General features: G+C 36.8%; 1 protein-coding gene across 1 annotated transcript in view; it reads right to left on the bottom strand.

The window, feature by feature from the left end:
- FAR1 (fatty acyl-CoA reductase 1) overlaps positions 1 to 27,359 on the bottom strand; it is a 71,764-nt gene that overhangs the window by 22,240 nt on the left and 22,165 nt on the right. The window contains exons 2-3 of the mRNA XM_082844356.1: positions 16,114 to 16,309; positions 5,947 to 6,122 (exon numbers count right to left, since the gene is read on the bottom strand). Of these exons, the coding sequence (XP_082700482.1) occupies positions 5,947 to 6,122; positions 16,114 to 16,302 (365 nt within the window). The 5' untranslated portion in view covers positions 16,303 to 16,309. The remainder of the gene's footprint in view (positions 1 to 5,946; positions 6,123 to 16,113; positions 16,310 to 27,359) is intronic.

The following is a 27,359-nucleotide window of genomic DNA, read 5'->3' as shown; positions in this document are numbered from 1 at the left end:
AACTTACTTGAGGGAAAAAAAGTTGAAATACCCCAAACCAGTAATACTGTGAAAAAACTGGCAAAGTAATACACTGTTGGTGACACTATAAACTGATACAACTGATCTGAAAGAGACTAGGACAAAGTACCAGGAATTACAGAGATGACAGAGTTATTAATCTAGTTAACCCACTGAAATTAACTGAGGAAAAACTTGTTCTAACCGTAATTTTTCAAACAGAAAGAAATTAAGATTCCCTAAATTTGTTTTTTGGGTTTTTTGGTTGTGTTTTTGCTTTTGTGTTTTAATTGAAGTATACTTGATTTACAACGTTGTGTTAGCTTCTGGTGTACAGCAAAGTGATTCAGTTATACATATATATTCTTCTTCATATTCTTTTCCATTATGGTTTATTACAGGATATTAAATACAGTTCCCAGTGTATATACATTAGGACCTTGTTGTTTATCCATTCTATCTATAATAATTTGCATCCTCTAGTCCCCAACTCCCAATCCAACCCTCCCCCGCCCCTACCCCTTGGCAACCACAAGTCTGTTCTCTATGTCTGTGAGTCAGTTTGTTTTGTAGATAAGTTCATTTGTGTCATATTTTAGATTCTGCATATAAGTGATATCATATGGTATTTGTCTTTCTCTTTCTGACTTACTTCATGTAATATGATAATCTCTAGGTCCATCCATGTAGTTGCAAATGGCGTTATTTCATTCTTTTTCATGGTTGAGTAATATTTCTCTGTGTGTGTGTGCCTGTGTGTGTACACACACACGCACACACACACACACCACCACATCTTCTCTATCCATTCATCTGCTGATGGACATTTAGGTTGTTTCCATGTCTTGGCTATTGTAAATAGTGCTGCTATGAACACAGGGTTGCATATATCTTTTTGAATTATAGTTTTGTCCAGATATATGTGCCCAGGAGTGGGATTGCTGGACCATATGGCAACTCTATTTTTAGTTTTTGAGGAACCTGCATACTGTTCTCCATAGAAATTGGCTGCACCAATTTACATTCCCACCAACAGCGTAGGAGGGTTCCCTTTTCTCCACACCCTCAGAAAAATTCCCTATATTTGCTATACTAAGTGAACATGACATAAATTACAGTATAGTAACATGATTAAATATCATATCATGAAAATTATAACTATGAAAAAGTTAGAAATATGGAAATTGTTTCAATAAGTAAAATTACAAATTCTATGTTTACATTTTATGGAAAACAACGTATTTTCAAAGAGAAACCACAAGAAAATTTTTTAAAAAAATAAAAACAGTTTTGAGTACTTTCCGAAATTCTTACATTTTCAGTATTTAAGAAGAAAAAAATCCAACTGTTCTTTTAAAAGGCCAGGATATGTCACAGATAGAATCTGGTCTACTTGACTGTAAAGTAGTTCTTTGATGCGTATCACATTTGCAAAACAGTGGGAATGGGGAGGGTACTGTTTTCGAAAAGGTATACAGAGAATATCCTGTTACAGGTTTCTGAGGACAGAACAACAAGTTCTGGGTCACTAGGAATAAGAAGTAATTCATGAGAGGAAAAACTCTTGGGACTTATTTTTTCTTTTAATTTAATATTATCTGAGAACCTATGAAGACATACTAAATGGAAAAAAATTTTTTAATGGAATAATTGGGCTGGGATCTTAAAAACATGAGTGTATCTTTTTCCTTCCTTATCTCAGCTGAGGGAGGAAAATCTGTTTAAATAGATATCCAGCAAAAAAGACGTTTCACACAGAGAGGATACTGTCCACTAGACTATAAGGCAATGTGCTATTTTCTTTTGCATTTGCAAAACAATAGTGGTAGGGAGAGTGATGTTTTGGGAACAGAACACAAAGGATATTTTGTTACAGGTTCCTGAGGATGGTGACAGAATTTCTGGGTCACTGAAAATAAGGAATAACTTGAGAGAGGAAGCACTCCTGAGCTTTGCCTAGTCACCTCTTCCCATCCATCCGCACCTGACAGCGCAAACCTGAAGGCATTTTGTGCCCATGTAAATAACTTAGTATCTCTGCCAGGCTAGTATCCTCATTCTGTTTTACTACCATCCAATTTGTACACCTTGAACTTTAGGCTGAGACCCTGACATGTTAGATCTGAAAGCATTTAGCAGTACCAAACGAACATAAAGTTCTCACTATGTTTTGGTTATGGGTATTCATAAACGCATCTTATATAACACTGGCTTTTTGGGGGGAGAGCAAAAATGAATAAATCTTTGTAATTATGGTCCATCACTAATGTAGACATAGAAACCACTTTAATAAAGGAAAAAGCTCAACTTGAACTGCCAATAAATTTTCTTATTCACCTGTCTTCTATTGACATATTGGGTTGTTCAAAATCTATGCTGATAACACTTTTAAGACCTTAAACCAGAGATCATGCTTTGCTTGACAGACACCTGTGAGCTTATTAAAAATGCAGATTGCTGGCCCTCATCTTCAGACACTTTTTAATGTGTCTTAAATCACATCTTTTTTTTTTTTTTTTTTTTTTTTTGCGGTACGCGGGCCTCTCACTGTTGTGGCCTCTCCCGTTGCGGAGCACAGGCTCTGGACGCGCAGGCTCAGAGGCCATGGCTCATGGGCCTAGCCGCTCCGCGGCATGTAGGATCTTCCCGGACCGGAGCACGAACCCGTGTCCCCTGCATCGGCAGGTGGACTCTCAACCACTACGTCACCAGGGAAGCCCTTAAATCACATCTTATATAAGCTCCCCAGGCCATTCTGATCTCTTCCTCATCACTCCCTTCCCCACGTCTGAGAAAATACTACCTACATGAGATCTCATCACTATACTGCTGCTGATTTTTTTTTAACTTAATGAAGATATAGAAACAGATGTCTATTAAGGGGACAATTAATCAATCAGGGTAGGGGATCCAGTCGTTTGTAATTTAAATCACACCCTAGGCTCTTATTAAAAATGAGGATTCCTGGGTATTATCTCAAAACTAGAGGGTCTGAATTTGGCAAATACAGTCCAAGACTATGCATTTTTTTTGGCAGTACGCCGGCCTCTCACTGTTGTGGCATCTCCCGTTGCAGAGCACAGGCTCCGGATGCGCAGGCTCCGGATGCACAGGCTCAGCGGCCATGGCTCACGGGCCCAGCCACTCCGCAGCATGTGGGGTCTTCCCGGACAGGGGCACGAACCCATGTCCCCTGCATCGGCAGGCAGACTCTCAACCACTGCGCCACCAGGGAAGCCCAAGACTATGCATTTTTAACACATTTTCCAGTAATCCTTAAGATTCATAATACATTCTAAAGTTTGAGAATCCATGCCCTTAGGCTCAACAGTTTCTTGATCTTTTCTAAATCATCTATCTTTACTTCCACTCCTTTCTGAACACCTACTCTCATATTCATACCCTGGGCCCTCTCACCCAAAATTGCTCTAGCTCTAAAATCTCATACTATGAATTTTCCCCAGACCACACTATCCGTCCTCCCATTTCTGCCCTTAAGCCTGTTTTCTGTCCTCATCATGGTCTTTAGTCTTCTGATACTTCTTTACTCTCAAGTCCAATGGCCCTGTTCTACCTTCACTTTCCTTACTAAAGAGATACCATACCTGTGGTCAACTATTTAAGTAACTCCCTTTATTATCCTCAATATCACTCTCTCCTCAACTTTTGTCAGTATTTCTTTATAATTCCTAATCTTGATATCCATTTTTTCCCACTTCAAGATTTATAGACCACCGTATCTGAAAATAAATGAGCTCTGCTACCTCTCAACTCTCACAGCACTTTAATGTATGCTCTTCAGTAACTCCACATTTTCTATCCTATTTTATGGTTATTTAAGTATATTCCATTTCCTCTAATAGACAATATGGACTTTGCAAATAGGATCTGTGTACAATTTATTTTGATTTCTCCCAAAATACAGAGTATAATGTTGGGAGTAAAATCTGGATTTTCTTGTCCTGGCAGTAAAGGCTCTGAATAATTTTTTATTTGTGGGCTAACTTAAAAAGTGGCTATAAAGAATAATTGTTTTGTAAGTAGTTATTATATGTCAACCTACAGTATTTTAGAATGTTGTAGTATCACCACTTAGACATCAATATCCATTAAAATTGCTCCACAGAAAACAGTAATCTCAATTAATGACTAGGATTAGGTCAGTAAATATGCATGCCCTGACAAGGAAGAGAAGAACAATAAATTTTCTTGTTCACCTGTCTACCTCCTTCCACTATGGCATCTCTAGTGAAAGAAGAAAGAATAATAATAAAAAGATTTCCCTTTTGTTAATGGTAACCTTGTTTACCCTGAGGGGAAGAGAAAGAGGAGAGAACATTCCCCAAAAGTATTACACTTTGGTTCTCCTCGTTACTTGGATGAGTTTCACCCTAATAAATGTTGCCTGTTTGTAAAACAATTTCCCCTTCAAAAGCATCTGATTTTCCCTTTGAGGACTATACCATAATTATCAAGTATCTATATACCTTTTTCCTTGAAAACAGTTTCATAAGGCTATGTGAACTCTTTCTTTTGGTTATGAAAAAAATGAAAGCTAGAACTACAGGGAAAAATACCAGTTAGACAGACTATTTCATATTAAAAACCTACCTGTAATCGCACTATCCAAGTATAATAACTGGCCAATATTAAAAGATATGTATATAAATACACATTTATGTACATACATATTTTATTAAAATGAGATTATACTATAGTTCTAATAAGATTCTTTTGTCACTTTTGAATCCTGAACACATAATTGCTGCATAAAAAGAACTAAAATGTAAATAAATTATTACCACCAGATAATAAAGGATAAAGTCAAGATTAGAACTAAGGTGTGTAATTCCAAAGCTCATGCCCTCTCCATTATACAGTGCTGCCTCAGCTTCCTCAAGTATAAAATAGATTTGACCATTATATTACATTGGGTAACACTAAGCATGGAATGAAATAATGAGCGAGAAAACACCCTGAAACTATAAAGCATTGTTAGAGGAATCTAAGGGACTATTATAGTGTCCTTACCTGCAATATAGGCAAAACTCACTGTAATGCTTTGGCACTGAACTGTCATGTTATACACTGTCGATTAAGGTTTATACTTCTACACATAGACAATATGGGGGATAATCTCAAAACTCTTTACAATCAGAATTGAACTTAAAAACATTTTAAGAAGGCGGTCAAGCAATTATGAAACATAAAGAAGTGTGCACCATTTTAATTGATATAAGACCATACAATTAGATTAACATTATAAAATTGTATATAACATCAAAATATGCTCTGAATTAAGCACCATTATTTGAAATGTGTATTTGTTAGATTTTTAAAAACATAGTGACCATTTAAAATGTTATTTTTTTCTTGAAATAGGGCATCTTGAAGGAAGTCCAAACCGTTTTTAAAGTAAACCTATATCCAATGTACCCTGCCCTTAACACTGATACCAAAGTTTTAAAACAAAAACAGGGTATGACTTCAGTGTATAAGCCATTTCATCTTACTCTGCAAAACCTGAGCCTAACTTTTTAAAATTTTCAGATGAATATGTGTGAAGTAGACAAAGCTGCTGGGGTATATACTTCTGAAAGAATGGAGGGCAGAGGAAATAAACATTATTAGTTGTTAAGACTAATACTCCTACCCAAGGGAAACTTCTCTTTCTTTTACTCCACACTTCCCATTTCTTGCCTCCTCCCTGCCCCATATATAAATTTATGGCAACTTCTAATAAACATATACTAGCTATCCGATGTTTTTAAACTGTTAAGAAGAGAAAGAAAATTCTTTTAATACTCTGTAGGACACGGAATGCTACAATTAACAGAGAGCAAACATTTTCAAAACACTTTCAAATGACTTGGCTAAAAAGTAGAATTCAAATTAGATCTTTTAACTGTGCTGCAGTTCAAATATCATATAAATACCTTTACTTACCTCAAGTTTTCATTAAACCTTACTGTAGCTGCACAGTGGAATATAATATTGGTAGACTCTATGATGATCTCTTTATCTTCTTCACTAAGAGCCAGTTTAGGTTGGGTGAGTTCACTGTTGACTGCTATAATTTTCTCCCTAAAATCTGGATTTTCATCTCTCAATCTGTCAAAAAGCTATCAAAGGGGAAAAACATTTTAGGGCAGTATTTTTCAACTTTCTAAAACCCATCATCACCACCTTTTCCTCCCCCAAGGATCACTATTTTTTAAATTTCAACTACGTGAATCCTAAGGTTGCTTAAATTGCTATCATTCTGCATGAAAAACACTCTATGGGGTCCACATTGTTATCCCCATTTTATAGATGAGGAATCTGAGACACAGAGAGGTTAAGTAACTTGCCAAAGGACATAGGGCTGGTAGCTTGCAGAGTTAAATTTTAACTGTCCATGCCTTTGTTGATTAGATTATATTATCTCTCAGAATAGACATAAGCAGCACAGACATCAGAACAATGTTTACAATGATCATCCAGAGACTTCCTTGTGGCGCAGCGGTTAAGAATCCGCCTGCCAATGCAGGGTACACGGGTTCAATCCCTGGTCCGGGAAGATCCCACATACCGCGGAGCAACTAAGCCTGTGCATCACAACCACTGAGCCTGCACTCTAGAGCCCACGAGCCACAACTACTGAGCCTGTGTGCCACAACCACTGAAGCCTGCACACCTAGAGCCCGTACTCTGCAACAAGAGAAGCCACCGCAATGAGAAGCCCATGCGCCGCAATGAAGAGGAGCCCCTGCTCTCCACAACTAGAGAAAGCCTGCATGCAGCAACGAAGACCCAACTCAGATAAAAATAAATAAATAACATTTTTTAAAAAATAAATAAAAATAAAATGATCATTCAGATTTCTAAAATCCAAACCTTAATTTATCACTTCATTTTATTTTGCTTTTAGTCTCTTTTAGTAGATTAAAATACCATTAATCATACTCTACCTAAAATCTTAAGAAAATTTTAAAGGGGAAAACAAAGTAAGTATGTTAAAGGAAAAAAAATTTGGTAAGCAAATGTGAATATGAAGCTGGATAAACTTGAGAAATACATATAGGATTCTAACTTGAAAATAGAAAATTCAATATTCCTTAAGTATACTCAAAGGAATAAATTTTTAACTAGAGAATCAGATCCCAAAATGGTTACAGTATAAAGGTACATTCAATTTTGAGTCAAATTTAATTTTTTATCCCAGATTTTACAGAGGAACAATGATGTCACCTCCAGATCACTGTTCTATTACACCCTGACTCTCCACTCCATTTAAAGTCCATATTTGTAGTTTAAGCAGAGATTCTGAAATCTGGGGAAAAAGGTCTATAAAACATATATGGTACTCGCTTTCACCTTCCCAGGTGACTTTTAGTAAGTAACAGTCTTCCCCTCCACCACTGCTAGCTAGTGACTTCAATATTATTGTTTTTTTATATTAATTAATAAAATATTTACTAAGCATTTCAGATGAACTAAGTACCTTCTAGACACTGAGAAAACAAGAATTATGACCTTTGCCTCAGGCTATTTAGAGTCTAATAGGAAAAATTAGACAAGTAAATAGTTAAAATATAATGTTATAAGTAATAAAATAGGGATAATATAAGTGTTATGAGACTGTACAGGAGCAACATCTAGCCCTGCTAGGTGGGAAGGACCTGAGATTATAAAGTAGAAGAATAGTGTTTCAGGTAGAGAAAGTAGCATGTATAACCACCTAGAAGTAACAGAGCATTAATGTTTGGGAAATTTAAAAAACTCAGTAAGACTTGGCCAATGACTGGAAGAGGGATAAGGAATATAAACTCCATGTGGACAGGGACTAGGTCTATTTTGCTCAGAACAAAGGCCCTAGGTAACAGAGTGCCTGGCAAGATAGTGACATGATAAACATTTGTTAAATGAATAAATTCATTAGATGGAAAACACTGGAAGAGAAAGAAGTACAGCTATGGAGATATGAGTTCAGTTTTGTGAATGCTGAGTGTAAAGTGCCAATGAGAACACCCCAGAAGACTGGTCTAGTAGAGATAACTGGCTCTGTGGGTCCTGAGTTCAGGGAAGAAAGAGTCAGACTACTGATATAGATTTTATTAACCACCCAGGTAGCAGCAGTGATGAGCACCCAAGGTCCAGACTATATGAAGCTTTTTCCAAATCTAATTTAAAATACAACCTTTCACCTCACACAAAACAGAAGGTGCTGAGTAATTACCTAAATGGACCTAGTAAAAAGAGATCAAGGCCTAGGACAGAATTCTGAAGAATATTTAAGGGGCTAGCAGAGAAAAAGGAGCCTGAGGAATGACCAGAAAAGTACTTTTAACACACTGAATTCAGACTTTTTCATTCTCCCAGACTGCCAATGACCTTTAATTCCCCTTCATATCAGATATCTCCACCACTACCACCAATACATGATCACGCTGCTTCACAAGTTACATCTCAAATGTGATGCTCTTCCCTTCTTTAGCTACCGTCTCTTTATTCAATACCATCTTTTCCAAAGTTTTTAACCCACTGGTATCCCAATTAGTTCCTACTTTACTAAGTCCACTAATGCCCTCTTTAATGTATTTTATTCCCTTTCCAGAATTTATTTTGTGGTCAACTATTTGCACTCCTTGCCAGCAATGAGGTTTACCTTCCCAGAGACATTCCTGTAAATCAGTGGTTCTCAAGTTGGGGCAATTTTAGCCCCCAGGGAACATTTGGTGATGTCTGAAGACATTTTTCTTTGTCAAAACTGGGATGGTGAGGAGAGGGAGCTGCTGGCATTCAGTGGGTAGAGGCCAGGAATGCTGACCACCCTACAATGCATAGGACAGCTCCCCATAACAAAGAATTATCTGGCCCAAAATATGAATAGTGCTGAAGTTGAGAAATTCTGCTATAAGACAATGTCCCACTATAGTATATGCTCTATGCCTATGCTCTTTTATTCCTGTTTCAAAATCATAGAAGGCTCTACCTAAAAGTTTCTTAACAACTTTAAGTGTACATATTCACTGCTACTTGATATAAAAAGAACTCATTTTATTGATTCACCAGAAATGCTATACATAAGTGGGAATGAATGGCCCTAAGAGTAAGTGGTGGGATGTGCCAGGGGGAATTAAAAGCATAAGATAAAATGACAAAATTTTAATAGAGTATTTTAGTCAAATATTTATTTAGACAAATACTTGGGGACAAGGCATTTTTATATTGAAAATAATGGCCCTATGTTTAGACTAAACTATAAAAGTTCAATGAAATTTTAGGCTTTCAGTAGAAGATAATCATTTTCTTTACAAATCAGACTTACTGGTGAGGAAAAATTTTAGAAGCATTACCCTGGAGACCCCAGAGAAGATGCCCAACTCTTTCACATTTTACTTAGGTCCTCAATTCCAACCAAGACATCAGCTTCAATAATTGCTCCTATCCAATCTCTCTTAACACCTCTATACTCTCTCTTCCTTCCCTCCTCCCTCTTAAAAACTCTCTAGACTGTAGGCTCCATTAAGGCAGGGACTCTTATTTATTCCTGAATTCAACCCCTTACATCAAGTCAAGTGCCCAGCACTGAGTACACACAATAAATGTTTTCTGAAAAATAAAAAATGAATAAGAAAAAATAACCTCTCACTAGGGGGAAGGAGGGTGTTGGGAAGGGAATTACAATATACCAATTACAAGTGGTTCATGATAAAATGCCAAGATGAGTAAACAAAGGGCAGAGATGGCAGCAAAACACACATGCAGGCATTATTACTTAAAATAGGCCTTGTGGTCTGATAGCCCCCTTGATGACTCCCTTCTCACAGGTTTTCAGGGAAGCAAAGAATTCCAAAAGGATCTGGCAAAAAATCAGAAAGAGGAAAAAGAAGAGAGACTAACATACACTATCTGAGTAGTTAAGAAGTTTAGGCATAACTTCTAAATTTTGGAGAAAGGATTTTACATCCTACAGTTAAATAAAAATAAAAGCAACATGTTAAGTATCTGCTGCATGATGTCAAAGAAAAGCTACTGTGACATGACAATTAGTTCTAATCCAAAGAACTATCACAAAGGTATACGAAGTTCATTCAAAGTAAAAAGTCTGGTTAGTTGCTATGTAAGGATTTGCTAATTTTTTTGTTTTTTCCAACAGGACTATAAGAATTTAGATAGACAAATGAGCATCATTCTCTTCCAAAAAAAAAAAAAAAATGCTATCATTGACATTTCTTTGGAGGGATATGCCTATAGAGTCAGAGCCCTTGCAAAACTGAGCTCACAGCTTTCTAATCACTTTGGTTTCTGACTCCAATTTTATTCTCTGAATCTTTACTGCCAAGCTTGGGTTCAAATTAATTTTGGATGTCTGCAAAAGTCAACTCTCTCCTTAAAGCATGAACATTTGCCCCTATTCAGTATATCCATTAGAATGTGCCAGTAGGCTGTCCCCACATGGTCTAAGCAACACTGTACACTCTTAATCAGCACCAGTTCGCAAAGTATAGAAGATCCTAGGAGTCCCTGAGACTCCCACTTAGGGAGTTCACGAAGTCAAAACTATTTTCATAATAAAAGTAAAACATTATTTGCATTTTTCACTTTCATTCTCTCACAAGTATAGAGAGGAATTTTCCAAAGCTACATGTGTAATGACATCATCACTCTCGATGGCTCATGGAATGTGTGCTTGTATGTATATTCTTTTACTTTAAAAATTTCTCAATTTTAAATGGGACCTAATGAAAAAAGCTTTTGCACAGCAAAGGAAACCATAAACAAGACAATAAGACAACCCTCAGAATGGGAGAAAATATTTGCAAATGAAGCAACTGACAAAGGATTAATTTCCAAAATTTACAAGCAGCTCATGCAACTCAATATCAAAAAAACAAACAACCCAATCCAAAAATGGGCAGAAGACCTAAATAGACATTTCTCCAAAGAAGATACACAGATTGCCAACAAACACATGAAAGGATGCTGAACATCACTAATCATTAGAGAAATGCAAATCAAAACTACAATGAGGTATCACCTCACACCAGTCAGAATGGCCATCATCAAAAAATCTACAAACAATAAATGCTGGAGGGTGTGGAGAAAAGGGAACCTTCCTGCACTCTTGGTGGGAATGTAAATTGATAACAGCCACTATGGAGAACAGTATGGAGGTTCCTTAAAAAACTAAAAATAGAACTACCATATGACCTAGCAATCCCACTACTGGGCATATACCCTGAGAAAACCATAGTTCAAAAAGGGTCATGTACCACAATGTTCACTGCAGTTCTATTTACAATAGCCAGGACATGGAAGCAACCTAAGTGTCCATCGACAGATGAATGGATAAAGAATTGGCACATATATACAATGGAATATTACTCAGCCATAAAAAGAAACAAAATTGAGTTATTTGTAGTGAGGTGGAAGGACACAGAGACTGTCATATAGAGTGAAGTAAGTCAGAAAGAGAAAAATAAATACCATATGCTAACACATATATATGGAATCTAAAAAAAAAAAAAAAGGTTCTGAAGAACCTAGGGACAGGACAGGAATAAAGACGCAGACGTAGAGAATGGACTTGAGGACACAGGGAGGGGGAAGGGTAAGCTGGGACAAAGTGAGAGAGTGGCATGGACTTACATATACTAACAAAGGTAAAATAGATAACTAGTGGGAAGCAGCCCATAGCACAGGGAGATCAGCTCGGTGCTTTGTGACCACCTAGAGGGGTGGGATAGGGAGGGTGGTAGGGAGACGCAAGAGGGAGGAGATACAGGGATATATGTATATGTATAGCTGATTCACTTTGTTATAAAGCATTAACTAACACACCATTGTAAAGCAATTATACTCCAATAAAGATGTTAAAAAAAAAGAAAAGAGGAAACTAGAAGAGGAATACAGCATAAAGCTTACTTTGATAAATCTATACACAGAAAAAGATGGGTGAAGAGCTGAACTCGGGAAGCATAGATCATACCTACAGTGTGAATACCCGACTGTTTGGAAAATTGTTCTTGTTAAATAACTCTCAGCACTCGATGAATGATCTAGCAATCCAGTATAAAATAAATCAATATTAATATTGCACTACAATTATCATAAGTACTAAATCACTATCATTGCTATTACTGCTTCTATCATGTTTTGAGTTTTTACTATGGCCCAGGCTCTGTGCAAAATGTTTTAAATAGCAGTATCTTATTTGAATCAATCATTCAACATGTATTTAACACGTAGTCTGTGTAAGGTATTGTTAAAGTCTCAAAACTTTACAAAGAGGTGTTACGGACTGAAAAAAAAAATTCTCAATTTTAATCTCTACTACGATAAAACATCAGTAAGATATTTGAAATAAAACCTCACAAAAACAAAATCTCTTTGAAGTCCTCAATAATTTTTAAGAGTGTAAAGGGGTCCAGAGATCAAAAGTTTGAGAATCACTGCCTTAAATAAACAGAATCTTTCAACCTATTTGGATGATATGAAAAAATACAGCCATAAGGTAATAATATCAGTCTGCAATACACTGCAGTCAATATACATTATCAAATAATTTGCTCAAGAGTTTTAATTAAAAGTCACTTGGAAAAAAGCTATAAATTATATCACATTTTTTAAAAAGTCCTTACACTAGGCTACCAAATACTTTTAATTTTAAAATATATTGAATACAGTTTAGTTGATCTTCCCAGTTCTCAGGAAAAACTGAAAATGACCTTTGTACCTACCACACTTTAAGATGGCAAATTCTTCAAGCATAGTTATTATGTAGCTAGATTTTACGGTAGTAAATACTGAAATATTAACTCTCATCTTTTTTTTATTGTCTCTAAAGAATTTAGAAACAATAATGAAAATGACTAAAACTTGTCTTTTTGTGTGTGTGGGGGGGGGGGCATTCCCCTTGGCACCCGGGATCTTAGTTCCCCGACTAGGGATCGAACCCATGCCCCCTCCAGTGGAAGCAAAGAGTCTTAACCAATGGATCGCCAGGGAAGTCCCTTGTCTTTTTTTTTAATTGAGATAACTAACACTGGTTTATAACATCATATAAGTTCCACGATTAGGACATTATATTTTGACTCCTATATACACTACTGCGTGCTCACCAACAAAAGTTTAGTTTCCATCTGTCACCATACAGTTGACCCCCTTTACCCATTTCACCCTACCCCCAACCCCTTCCTCTCTGGTAATCACTACTCTGTTCTCTGTTTTCACATTTAACCCACATCTTACTTTTAAAAATAAGTACATAGAAAGTTCATGTGATAATTCCTTAATCTAAGAGTTTAAAGTTAACACTTGCTACATTTTTCTCATGTGTAAGTATAAATATTTGTTTGAAGCCCTCTTCCTCAAGTCAAACAAGCAAAAATTTAAAAGAATAATTAACAATTTCAATTGTATTATAAAAGGCAAAAACCTCACTTGGGTAGAGGAGAGTGTTAGTAGGAATACTCCCGCACTTAGTATTTACTTTACATGCCTTATACAGAGTCCAGTAAAGCAAACACCACAGCTTGCTCTGACACTCTTCCAACCTGCCAAGCAGTTCTCAGAGCCTTTGCCCGTGCTGTTCTCTCTACCTTTAACACTCTTCCTCCACGTACCACATGGATTCTTCCTCACTTCATCATTCAGGTCTCTGACCAAACGTCACCTCAGAGAGAACTTTTTCTGACCATCGTATCTAAAGCAGCACCTCCATCACTTTCAATCCCCCTTTTCTGCTTTACTTTTGAACAGCACGTGGCACTATTCAACATGTTATATAGTTGTTAACTTGTCTCCCTAACTAGAATGTAAATTCCAAATGCTGGGATTTTGTTTTCTTCATTGCCGTATCTCTAGTAACCTGAACAGCTTCTAGTATGTAGCAGGACTCACATCTTTGTGGAAGGGAGGGCAAATGGGAAGAACACAAGTGCACCAGAGTTTGGGGCAATTGGAAGAACGTTACTAGAGTATAACTACCCTTGTGAGCTATACTGTCACTGAGTAGCCCTCAAAGAAGTAGATTTGTTTTAAAAAGTAATTCAGAGAAAAGAAGTTTTTCTAGTTGAAATAAAGATTATTTAAAGTTTTCATGTGGGGACAAACTCAATAAACAGTGGGACAAAAGTAAATATTATTTTTATTCTTTAATGCCCTATTAATAGTTTCAAACAATTTATTTTTTAAAGTAAAAACAAATATTAATTTACATCACTGTTAAAACCCTGTAGGTCTAGGATTACCTCTTAATGGGGAGGAGGGGGAATACAAACAAGAAAAACGTGGATGCTTCACAAAAGAGAAGTTTATCTTTCTGAACCAAAATTATATTTGAATGGAAATCATTCTCAAACAACGTAACATCTTAGTAAAGAAAACATTCTAAATGTAGTTTAACCTTTTCTTAATTTATCCTAAGTCACTGTAGTGAATATTAGCGATTGTATTTTATTATAACTCTGTAATGTTAAGAAAATTAAAAGTTATATTTAAACCCTCCCACACTTCTGTACAGGTCTTATTGTGTACCTTCTCTTTTTCTCTTAATTATTTTTCTGTTATCATACTTTATCACTCCTAGGAGATAAGCTTCCCACTACTGCCCTAACCCATAAACTGACTCTTATTCCTTCTGATGTTAACCTCTGTTATTCGCTGCCCTTCATGCACTTCTCTTTTGCTTTTGTCATCTTCTCTTTTAATTTTTGTAAACTTGGGCACCAAGCTTTTTGCCATTGGCTTAGGGAAATTAAGCTATTTTTACTCAGTGTGTACCAGCTACAACATACAACTAGTAAGGTATCCAACTCTCAAGATTACTTTTTCCATTTTATCACAAAGCGTTCCATCATCTTTGCCTTACTTTCTTATCTATTGGGGAAGTAATGCTATAAAGTAGAAAGGGATTTGTTATCAAGTCATCTGCGTTATATCCGACATCTATTAGCTACACAACTTCAGATAAAATAACCACCTCTGAGACTCATTGTCCATATTTGTAAAATGCGATATATCAACATCTGTCCCTGCCAGAGCATGAGCTCTGGTTTCAATCGTTCACAGACATTGGCTCTAACACTAACTATATGACCTTGTAGAATGGGAATAAGACCAGTACTTACCTTGAAGAGTTCCCATGATAATTAAATACATATAAGGTGCTTTGCACACAGTGCCTGGCACAACTTAAGCACTCAATAAATGTCAGCCACTATTAACTATGGATTTCTACTGAAAGATCAAAACAGGCTGGAATACAAATCATGTCTAATAAATTATTTATTAACTCTAGAGAATTGTTAATCTATAATTAATCAACATATCTTTTGATACTTTTCAGCAATTCTTTCACTGCTCAGAGTAACTCAGAGGTTTCTAGTTTTGGTCTTTTTTGTTTTTTTATACATAAGTCACAGCTGCCCTAGAAGGTTAAAAGGTACCAGATACCCACCTAATAACTAAAAAATTACATAGCTACTATACCAAACTTACTAACAATGAATGTCAGATAAATTCTAAAGCCTATAACTGTGAAATAATTTTACTCCAGCTCATTTCCATTTTTTCTTAGCCATATTTTACTAAAGGTTCAAATGTATGACATACTCTTGTATTCTATATAACCCCTCTGTCACCATGTTCTTATTTGTCAAATGGGAATATGTGACTTTGCTACTTCCTAATACTTTTGTGAGGAGCAATTAGTGCTTACAAATTTTTAACTGTTATCAAAGCACTGTCTCACAGCATAGTAGGAGTTAGAAACTAACTCATTATTATCATTCTGAAACTATTTAAACATCTAGTAATTACAAATAACCTGCCTCAAATATTCTAAAAACACATTAAACCTTTACCATAAAGGTAATTTAGAACTTGTTATATAATTTTGTTCATCACAGAAGAAAGTTTTTTTCAAAAAAAAAAAAAAGAAGAAGAAAGCTTTTTTCTCCTCCTGATCACAAGTCATATTCAGTTTACTGCCATTCTTATAGGGGTTTTTTTACCAATTTTTTTCAGGATACTTAAGAAATATACTAAGCTGTTGATGATTACAATAATTACATGCACAAACACACACTTTTTTCTCTCTTCCAAATGATCATTTTCCATACTTACCTTGCCACTAATGACTTCTTCTACTCGTTCCTGGGGTGTCTGTCCAGCTTTCTGCCTCACCAAAACATACACTGAATTCACCTTAGGACAAGACCTCAGCAACTTTTCCAGAAGTACCTTCCCTAGGAAACCAGTAGCTCCAGTGAGGAGGACATTCTTGCCTTCATAGTATTCTGGGATTGAAACCATTCTGATCCTATGGAAAATATGACAAATAAGCATCAACTTCAAAGATTTATGTTCATTGTTACATACTGAAAATCTCTTGGTATTCAAATAAGTATTTTCAAGGACAGGCAAAAATCAAAGTTCAACGTTAACACAAAAGGGGACATTAACGTTTGGCTCATTGCAGTAAGGTGGAAAGTACAGTGAACTGCAACACTGGCTTCTAATCCCTGTTTTTACCTGGACCACCTCAGACAAGTCACTCACCTTCTCTGGGCCTGGGTTTCTTTAGTACAGTTTGTACCAAGTGACCTCTAAAAATTCCTTCAGCAATAAGAATCCAAATCTTCACTTAAACCTCAGTTAAACACCAAACATGAATAAGTGGTGTTTCTCTGTCTCCAAAAGTATTTATAACACCAAATAGAGGTCAGCAGCAAGACTCAATTGCCTAGCTTGTATAACATGGTGAGGTGTCATATTCACCTATCATCACCAGTTGAAACAAGAGGTAACACCAAGTCCTTTCTTTTATATGTCTGTAGTGACAATATATTCAAAAGGTACTTAAACCTCCCTTTTAGTAAGAAATATAGTAAGGAATATATAGACTGACTTATCCTCCCTACCCAAATTCCACTGAAACAGCAGAAAAGAGAGTATACTAACAGAATGAACACACAAAAGAACCATGATGAGTGGAAAAAACAAGATGCAGAAGGACTCATGCAGTATGTCACTATTCAAGGCTCAAACACATTCAAAATGATGCTACTTACTGTTTAGCAATGCATATACATGATAATATTAATAAATGCATTAGAGAGAGTATAATACAATCAGAAAAGAGAATAAGAAGCTTCAATTGTATTTATGTTTTGTTTAAGCTAAGGAGTAGATACCTGTATTTTATATCTAAATTTTTCACAATTATAAAAAATTAAATTCATAACAATCTGAAAACCCATTAACAAGCAAAAAGAAAAGAAGGAAGGAAGGTAGGAAGGAAGGCAAGAAAAAAGAATTTCCACAAGAAACAGATGAGACTAAACTGATAGAGAAGCCATAGCATAAGAAATAACAACCTAAGCAAAACAAACATAGGAAAGCACCATAAGGAGGCAAGAGCTGTCCCAACCCCCTATATAGAAAACGCCAAGTTCAGGATCAAGAAGCTGAATAAAAGCTTAGGGAAATTAAGGTACCTAAAGGTTGCTCACAGAACAGCAAAGCCACTCCTGACAGTCTTACTTCCTGTATAAACTTTGGCTCCCAGGCTTAGTATCCAGATCTGCTGAGAACATCCAGCATGGCTGCTAAAGGACAAAAGAGAAGTAGGGCTAAGTTTGAGGTTGCTCTGTACATCCACAAATGGAGGTGGGGCACTGGGAGAAAGGAAACAAAAACAACCAAAAGAAGAAAAGTCTTCAGAGCACTTGTGCCCCCGAAATAAATTTTAGGTCCTTAGATTATCTGGCTGCTGCTGACCCTTAAAACAAACTCATACAGAGCTCTCAGTAATTCCACTTGGAGAAAAGATCTCTTGGAAAATCAGGCTTCAGAAAACTGAGAGGAAGGCAGTATCAGCTACCAAAACCAATCATACTAGTCCTTCATAAATATGGATAACTAAGGATCATCAGATATTTAAGAAATATCTACAAAATTAAGAAGGACCAAAATGAAAAGCAACAGAACCAACCATGAAAACTAAGGTAATGAAAAATTTACAGGAAATTTAAATTCTAATAAATACCCTCCAAGTCATTCACAAGAATATTGCATCCATCGAGTAAACTACTATGAAAAAGGAACAGAGAATAAGAAACCATTGGAGACGGAGCTCTGCCCACCACAGCAACAGCCAGCTCTACCTACCACCAGTCCCTCCTATCAGGAAACTTGCACAAGCCTCTTAGATAGCCTCATCCACCAGAAGGCAGACAGCAGAAGCAAGAAGAACTACAATCCTGCAGCCTGTGGAACAAAAACCATATTCACAGAAAGATAGACAAGATGGAAAGGCAGAGTGCTATGCACCAGATGAAGGAACAAGATAAAACCCCAGAAAAGCAACTAAATGAAGTGGAGATAGGCAACCTTCCAGAAAAAGAAATCAGAATAATGATAGTGGAGATGATCCAGGACCTCGCTAAAAGAATGGAGGCAAAGATCAAGAAGATGCAAGAAATGTTTAACAAAGACCTAGAAGAATTAAAGAACAAACAGAGATAAACAACACAATAACTGAAATGGAAAATACACTAGAAGGAATCAATAGCAGAATAACTGAGGCAGAAGAACGGATGAGCGACCTGGAAGGTAGAATGGTGGAATTCACTGCTGCGGAACAGAATAAAGAAAAAAGAATGAAAAGAAATGAAGACAGCCTGAGAGACCTCTGGGACATTAAACACAACAACGTTCGCATTATAGGAGTCCCAGAAGGAGAAGAGAGAGAGAAATGACCTGAGAAAATATTTGAAAAGATTATAGGCGAAAACTTCCCTAACATGGGAAGGGAAATAGCCACCAACGTCCAGGAAGCACAGATAGTCCCATACAGGATAAATCCAAGGAGAAACACACTGAGACACACAGTAATCAAACTGGCAAAAATTAAAGACAAAAAAAAATTATTGAAAGCAGCAAGGGAAAAACGACAAATAACATACAAGGGAACGCCCATAAGGTTAAAAACTGATCTCTCAGCAGAAACTCTACAAGCCAGAAGGGAATGGCATGGCATATTTAAAGTGACGAAAGGGAAGAACCTACAACCAAGATTACTCTACACGGCAAGGATTTCATTCAGATTCGAAGGAGAAATCAAAAGCTTTACAGACAAGCAAAAGCTAAGAGAATTCAGCACCACCAAACCAGCTCTACAACAAATGCTAAAGGAACTTCTCTAAGTGGGAAACACAAGAGAAGAAAAGTACCAACAAAAACAAACCCAAAACAATTAAGAAAATGGTAATAGGAACGTACATATTGATAATTACCTTAAACGTGAATGGATTAAATGCTCCAACCAAAAGACACAGGCTTGCTGAATGGATACAAAAACAAGACCCATATATATGCTGTCTACAAGAGACCAACTTCAGACCTAGGAACACATACAGACTGAAAGTGAGGGGATGGAAAAAGATATTCCATGCAAATAGAAATCAAAAGAAAGCTGGAGTGGCAAAACTGTATCAGACAAAATAGACTTTAAAATAAAGAATGTTACAAGACACAAGGAAGGACACTACATAAGGATCAAGGGATCAATCCAAGAACAAAACATAACAATTATAAATATATATGCACCCAACATCGGAGCACCTCAATACATAAGGCAACTGCTAACAGCTATAAAAGAATAAATCGGGGCTTTCCTGGTGGTGCAGTGGTTGAGAGTCTGCCTGGCGATGCAGGGGACACGGGTTTGTGCCCCAGTGCGGGAATATCCCACATGCCGTGGAGTGGCTGGGCCCGTGAACCATGGTCTCTGAGCCTGCGCGTCTGGAGCCTGTGCTCCGCAACGAGAGAGGCCACAACAGTGAGAGGCCCACATACCGCCAAAACAAAACAAAACAATAAATCAACAATAACACAGTAATACTGGGGGACTTTAACACCTCACTTACATCAATGGACAGATCATCCAAACAGAAAATTAATAAGGGAACACAAGCTTTAAATGACACAATAGACCAGACAGAATTAATTGATATCTATAGGACATTCCATCCAAAAACAGTAGATTACACTTTCTTCTCAAGTGCGCACGGAACGTTCTCCAGGATAGATCATGTCTTGGGTCACAAATCAAGACTCAGTAAATTTAAGAAAATTCAAATCATATCAAGCATCTTTTCTGACCACAACGCTATGGGATTAGAAAGCAATTACAGGGAAAAAAACGTAAAACACACAAACACATGGATTGTTCATATTTTGACAAAACAATATGTTACAAAATAACCAAGAAATCACCAAAGAAATCAAAGAGGAAATCAAAAAATACCTAGAGACAAAAGACAATGAAAACACAATGATCCAAAACCTATGGGATGCAGCAGAAGCAGTTCTAAGAGGGACGTTTATAGCAATACAAGCCTACCTCAAGAAACAAGAAAAATCTCAAATAAACAATCTAACCTTATGCCTAAAGGAACTAGAGAAAGAAGAACAAACAAAACCCAAAGTTAGCAGAAGGAAAGAAATTATAAAGATCAGAGAAGAAATAAATGAAATAGAAACAAAGAAGACAATAGCAAAGATCAACAAAACTAAAAGCTGGTTCTTTGAGAAGATAAACAAAATTGATAAACCATTAGCCAGACTCATCAAGAAAAAGAAGGAGAGCACTCAAATCAATAAAATTAGAAATGAAAAAGGAGAAGTTACAACAGACACCGCAGAAGTACAAAGCATCCTAAGAAACTACTACCAACAACTCTATGCCAATAAAATGGACAACCTGGAAGAAATGGACAAATTCTTAGAAAGCTATAACCTTCCAAGACTGAACTAGGAAGAAATAGAAAATATGAACAGACCAATCACAAGCACTGAAATTGAAACTGTGATTAAAAATCTTCCAACAAACAAAAGTCCAGGACCAGATGGCTTCACAGGTGAATTCTACCAAACATTTAGAGAAGAGCTACCACCCATCCTTCTCAAACTCTTCCAAAAAATTGCAGAGGAAGAAACATGCCCAAACTCATTCTATGAGGCCGCCATCACCCTGATACCAAAACCAGACAAAGATACTACAAAAAAAGAAAATTACACACCCATATCACTGATGAATACAGATGCAAAAATCCTCAACAAAATACTAGCAAACAGAATGCAACAACACATTAAAAGGATCATACACCATGATCAAGTGGGATTTATCCCAGGGATGCAAGGATTCTTCAATATACACAAATCAATCAATGTGATACACCATATTAACAAATTGAAGAATAAAAACCATATGATCATCTCAATAGTTGCAGAAAAAGCTTTTGACAAAATTCAACACATATTTATGATAAAAACTCTCCAGAAAGTAGGCACAGAGGGAACCTACCTCAACATAAACAGGCCATATACGACAAACCCACAGCAAACATCATTCTCAATGGTGCAAAACTGAAAGCATTTCCTCTAAGATCAAGAACAAGACAAGGATGTCCACTCTCACCACTATTATTCAACATAGTCTTGGAAGTCCTAGCCACGGCAATCAGAGAAGAAAAAGAAATAAAAGGAATACAAATTGGAAAAGAAGTAAAACTGTCACTGTTTGCAGATGACATGATACTATACATACAGAATCCTAAAGATGCCACCAAAAAACTACTAGAGCTAATCAGTGAATCTGGTCAAGTTGCAGGATACAAAATTAATGCACAGAAATCTCTTGCATTCCTATATGCTAATGATGAAAAATCTGAAAGAGAAATTAAGGAAACACTCCCATTTACCATTGCAACAAAAATAATAAAATACCTAGGAATAAACCTACCCAGGGAGACAGAAGACCTGTATGCAGAAAACAATATGACACTGATGAACGAAATTAATGATACAAACAGATGGAGAGATGTTTAACATGTTCTTGGATTGGAAGAATCAATATTGTGAAAATGACTATACTACCCAAAGCAATCTACAGATTCAATGCAATCCCTATCAAATTACCAATGGCATTTTTTACATAACTGGAACAAGAAATCTTAAAATTTGTATGGAGACACAAAAGACCCCGAATAGCCAAAGCAATCTTGAGGGAGAAAAACGGAGCTGGAGGAATCAGACTCCCTGACTTCAGACTATATTACAAAGCTACAGTAATGAAGACAATATGATGGTACTGGCACAAAAAGAGAAATATAGATCAATAGAACAGGACAGAAAGCCCAGAGATAAACCCACACACCTATGGTCAACAATCTATGACAAAGGAGGCAAGGATATACAATGGAGAAAAGACAGTCTCTTCAATAAATGATGCTGGGAAAACTGGACAGCTACATGTAAAAGAATGAAATTAGAACACTCCCTAACACCATACACAAAAATAATCTCAAAATGGATTAGAGACCTAAATGTAAGGCCAGACACTATAAAACTCTTAGAGGAAAACATAGGACGAACACTCTTTGACATAAATCACAGCAAGACGTTTTTTGATCCACCTCTTAGAGTAATGGAAATAAAAGCAAAAATAAACAAACGGGACCTAATGAAACCTAAAAGCTTTTGCAAAGCAAGGGAAACTACAAACAAGATGAAAAGACAACCCTCAGAATGGGAGAAAATATTTGCAAATGAATCAACAGACAAAGGGTTAATCTCCAAAATATATAAACAGCTCGTGCAGCTCAATATTAAAAAAACAAACAACCCAATCCAAAAATGGGCAGAAGACCTAAATAGACATTTCTTCAAAGACATACAGATGGCCAAGAAGAACATGAAAAGCAGCTCTACATCACTAATTATTAGAGAAATGCAAATCAAAAGTACAATGAGGTATCACCTCACACCAGTTAGAAGGGGCATCATCAGAAAATCTACAAACAAGAAATGCTGGAGAGGGTGTGGAGAAAAGGGAACCCTCTTGCACTGTTGGTGGGAATGTAAATTGATACCACCACTATGGAGAACTGTATGGAGGTTCCTTAAAAAACTAAAAATAGAATTACCATATGACCCAGCAATACCACTACTGGGCATATACTCAGAGAAAACCATAATTCAAAAAGACACATGCACATCAATGTTCATTGCAGCACTATTTACTACAGCCAGGTCATGGAAGCAACCTAAATGCCCATCGACAGACAAATGGATAAAGAAGATGTGGTACATACATACAGTGGAATATTACTCAGCCATAAAAAGGAAAGAAATTGGGTCATCTTAGAGACATGGATGAATCTAGAGACTGTCATGCAGAGTGAAGTCAGTCAGGAAAAGAAAAACAAATATCGTATATTAACACATATATGTGGAACCTATAAAAATGGTACAGATGAACCAGTTTGCAGGGCAGAAATTGAGACACAGATGTAGAGAACAAACATATGGACACCAAGGGGGGAAAGTGGCGGGGGGGGTGAGGGGGGAGTGATGAATTGGGAGATTGGGATTGACATATATACACTAATATGTATAAAATGGATAACTAATAAGAACCTGCTGTATAAAAAAATAAATAAAATTTAAAAAAAGAAAGCATTGGAAATCAGAAATGCAAATGTACGCAGAAAATTCAGACAATACGTAAGTAAATTATTAGAATTACCAATGAATTTGAGAACTAGATACAAGGTTTATACAGAAAAAAAAACAAATGTATTTCTATACACCACCAACACACACGAAATAAAGTTAAAAAAAAACTATACCACTTATAATACCATCCAAAACACCAAAAAATTATGGAAAATATCAAGTATCGACTGATGAGGATGCAGAGAAACTGGAACTCATGCACATTGCTGATGGGAATGAAAAATGATTCAGCTGCTGTGGGAAAGTTTGGCAGTTCCTCAAAAAGTTAAACAAAAAATTATCATATGACCCTGCAATTCTGCTCCTAGGTATACACCCCAAAGATCTGCAGATAGGTACTCAAAAAGTACACATACACACTTGCTTATAGCAGCAGTGTTTACAACAGCCAACTAGTACAAACAGCCCAAAAGTCCATCAACAAATGAATGGATCAACAAATCATGTATATATAGTGGAATATTATTCAGTCATAATAAGGAATGAAGTACTGACATGTACTACAATGGGGGATGAACCTCAAAAACATACTAAGTTTAAAAAATCAGATATAGAAGATCACATACTATAGGATTTCATTTTTATGAAATATCCAGAATAGATAAATCCATAGAGACAATGCAGACTGGTGGTTGGCAGGAGCTGAAGAGTGGAGAGAGTGGGCAGTGGAGGAAAACTGCTTCAGGAGCTTTACTTTGGAGTGAAGGAATTCTGGAACTAGACAGAGGTGGCAGCTGCATAACATTGTGAATGTAGCAAATGTCATTGAATTTTTCCCTTTAAAATGATTAATTTTATATTATGTGAATTTCACCTCAACGAATTTTTTGGGGGGGCTGAGTTGGGTCTTTGTTGTGGTGCACGGGCTTCTCATTACGGTGGCTTCTCTTGTTGCAGAGCACAGGCTCTAGGCACATGGGTTTCAGTAGCTGTGGCTCACGGTTCTAGAGCACAGGCTCAGCAGTTGTGGCGCACAGGCTTAACTGCTCCATGGCATGTGGCATCTTCCTGGGCCAGGGCTCGAACCCGTGTCCCCTGCATTGGCAGGCGGATTCTTAACCACTGCACCACCAGGGAAGCCCCTGAATTATTGTTTTTTTGAGAACACCAAAAATTAGAAATAAATGTAAAAGATACTAATGGAAAACTACAAAACATTGAGAGAAATCAAACAATACTTAAATAAATGGAGAGATGTACTACATTCCTTAGATTCAATACAATCCCAATCAAAATTTAAGCTGTTTTTATTTATGTATGAAAACTAAGACTCTAAAATGTTACAGAAATACAAAGGGCCAAGAGTAGCCAAGACAAGCATTAAGAACAACAAAGCTGGAGAACTTATATTACCATGTAACAAGATGTATTATAAAGCTACAGAAATGTGGTATTGGGACAAGAAGAGAAGAGTACAATCAATGGATGTCCATATAGCAAAAAATGAATCTTGACTTCTATACCACACCACACACAAAAATGAATTCCAGACAGACTATACACCCAAATGTGAAAGGTAAAATAGTTATGATTCTAGAAGATGACACAGAACATCTCCATGATCATGGGGTAGGCAAATATTTATTAAATAGGACACAAGAAGTGCTAACCAAAAAAGAAAAATATTGATAAACTGGAAGACACTAAAACTGAGTTCATCCCACAACACTATTAACAGAGAGAAAAGGCAAAACAGGTAAAAGATATTTGCAGTAGTATGTATAAATGACAACTGATTACTACCCAGAATATATGAAGAACTACAAATGAATAAGGAGAAGTGAAAAAAACAATAGAAAATGGGAAAGCCTTGAACAGAAAAGGAAGCATAAGGGAGAGTATCCAAATGGCCCATTAGCACATAAAAAAGGGCTGAGGACTTCCCTGGTGGCATAGTGGTTAAGAATCCACCTGCCAATGCAGGGGACATGGGTTCGATCCCTGGTCCGGGAAGATCCCACATGCCACGGAGCAACTATGCCTGTGTGCCACAACTACTGAGCCCACGCACCGAGAGCCTACGCTCCACAACAAGAGAAGCCACTGCAACGAGAAGTCCGCGCATGCAATGAAGAGTAGCCCCCACTCCCCACAACTGGAGAAAGCCTGCGCACAGCAACAAAGACCCAATACAACCAAAAATAAATAAATAAAAATAAAATATAGTTTTAAAAATTTAGAAAGGGCTGAACTTCATTAGTTATCAAATCTCAATGTGATCCTGGTACACTGTCCCCAGAATGGCTAAAATGAAAAAGACAGACAATACATAGTATTGGTAAAGTTTCAGAGAGAGAAAAATGGAACTCTCATCTACTGCTGGAGGAAGTACAGATAGTTATAACACTTAGTAAAAGTTGTACAACCTAATAAAGCTAAACAATCACATATCATATGATGTAGCAGCTCCATTCCTGATTATATACCCAACAGAAACGAGTACATTTGTTCACCAAAAGACTCATAAACAATGTTTACATGTTTGTAGGAGCACTATTCCTACTGACCCAAAATTTTAAAAACCCAATGTCTGGTCAATAGTATATTACATAAATTATAGTATATTCATACAATGGAATATTAAAAAACAATGAGAATGAAGGAATTATCCTACACACCACATGGATGGGGCTCACAAAGAGAACACTGAGCCAAAGAGGCCAGACACAAAAGGTGTATACTGTATGATATCATGCATATAAAGTTCAAAAACAGGCAAAAATCATCTACGGTTAAAAGTCAGAACAATGGTTATATTCCAGGGGAGGAAGAGGTAGTGACCAAAAAGGGTGTGAGGGAGGCTTCTGGGATACTGGTTATGTTCTATTTCTTGATCTGGGTGGCTCATTTTTAAAACTCGTCAAGTTGTACACAGGATTTATGGACTTTCTGAAGGTATGTTACACGTCAATAAAAAGTTTACTGTAGGGCTTCCCTGGTGGCGCAGTGGTTGAGAGTCCGTCTGCCGATGCAGGGGACATGGGATCGTGCCCGGGTCTGGGAAGATCCCACATGCCGCGGAGCGGCTGGGCCGGTGAGCCATGGCCGTTGAGCCTGCGCGTCCGGAGCCTGTGCTCCGCAACGGGAGAGGCCACAACAGTGAGAGGCCCGCGTACCGCAAAAAAAAAAAAAAAAAAAAGTTTACTGTAAAAAATAAAAGTAAATATAGGGTGACCATATATGTCCTGGTTTTCCTGGAATAAGCCTGGTTTTACACATTATTCCAGCTTAACTTTGATTAGAGCCCCCTCTTCTCGAAAGTGTTCCAGTTTTCACAGTATGGTTACTCTACTTATAATCTGCTTCAGGTCTAATAAGACTATTTCAAGACTTCATTGACCCCCAAACCTAATTAAAACTATAGAGCATTAAAATGTTGTCATAGGGGAGAAATGAAGAATAATTCTGCATCAATACACCTAACAAATCTGGTAAGTATTAATGACAATTACATACTAAATATATATTAAACACAGTGTCCTAGACACATGACCTAGAACAAGTTATTTAATTCTCTGAGCTTCATATGTAAAAATCTATTCAAGAAATATTTATTAAGCACCTACCAGATACCAGGAACCAGAAAGTTTTCCATAGGTGTACACATGCATTTAAGACAGAAAAAGATACTAAGCAGTTTGCCCTTTAATAATTGAGGATTTATAGCCTGAATATGTGATTGGCTCAACCCTAAAACGATTGGCTCAACCCTTCCTCACCTACCAGGACACCCTCCCTATAAAAATCTGTTAAAACCAAACAACAGAAAATTTTTACCGAATTTAATA

This window comes from Leucopleurus acutus, assembly GCF_964270905.1.
Source record: "Leucopleurus acutus genome assembly, chromosome: 8".
Classification (NCBI taxonomy): domain Eukaryota; kingdom Metazoa; phylum Chordata; class Mammalia; order Artiodactyla; family Delphinidae; genus Leucopleurus; species Leucopleurus acutus.
The sequence above is the reverse complement of the archived record's forward strand: the minus strand, read 5'-3'. Positions and strand labels throughout refer to the sequence as shown.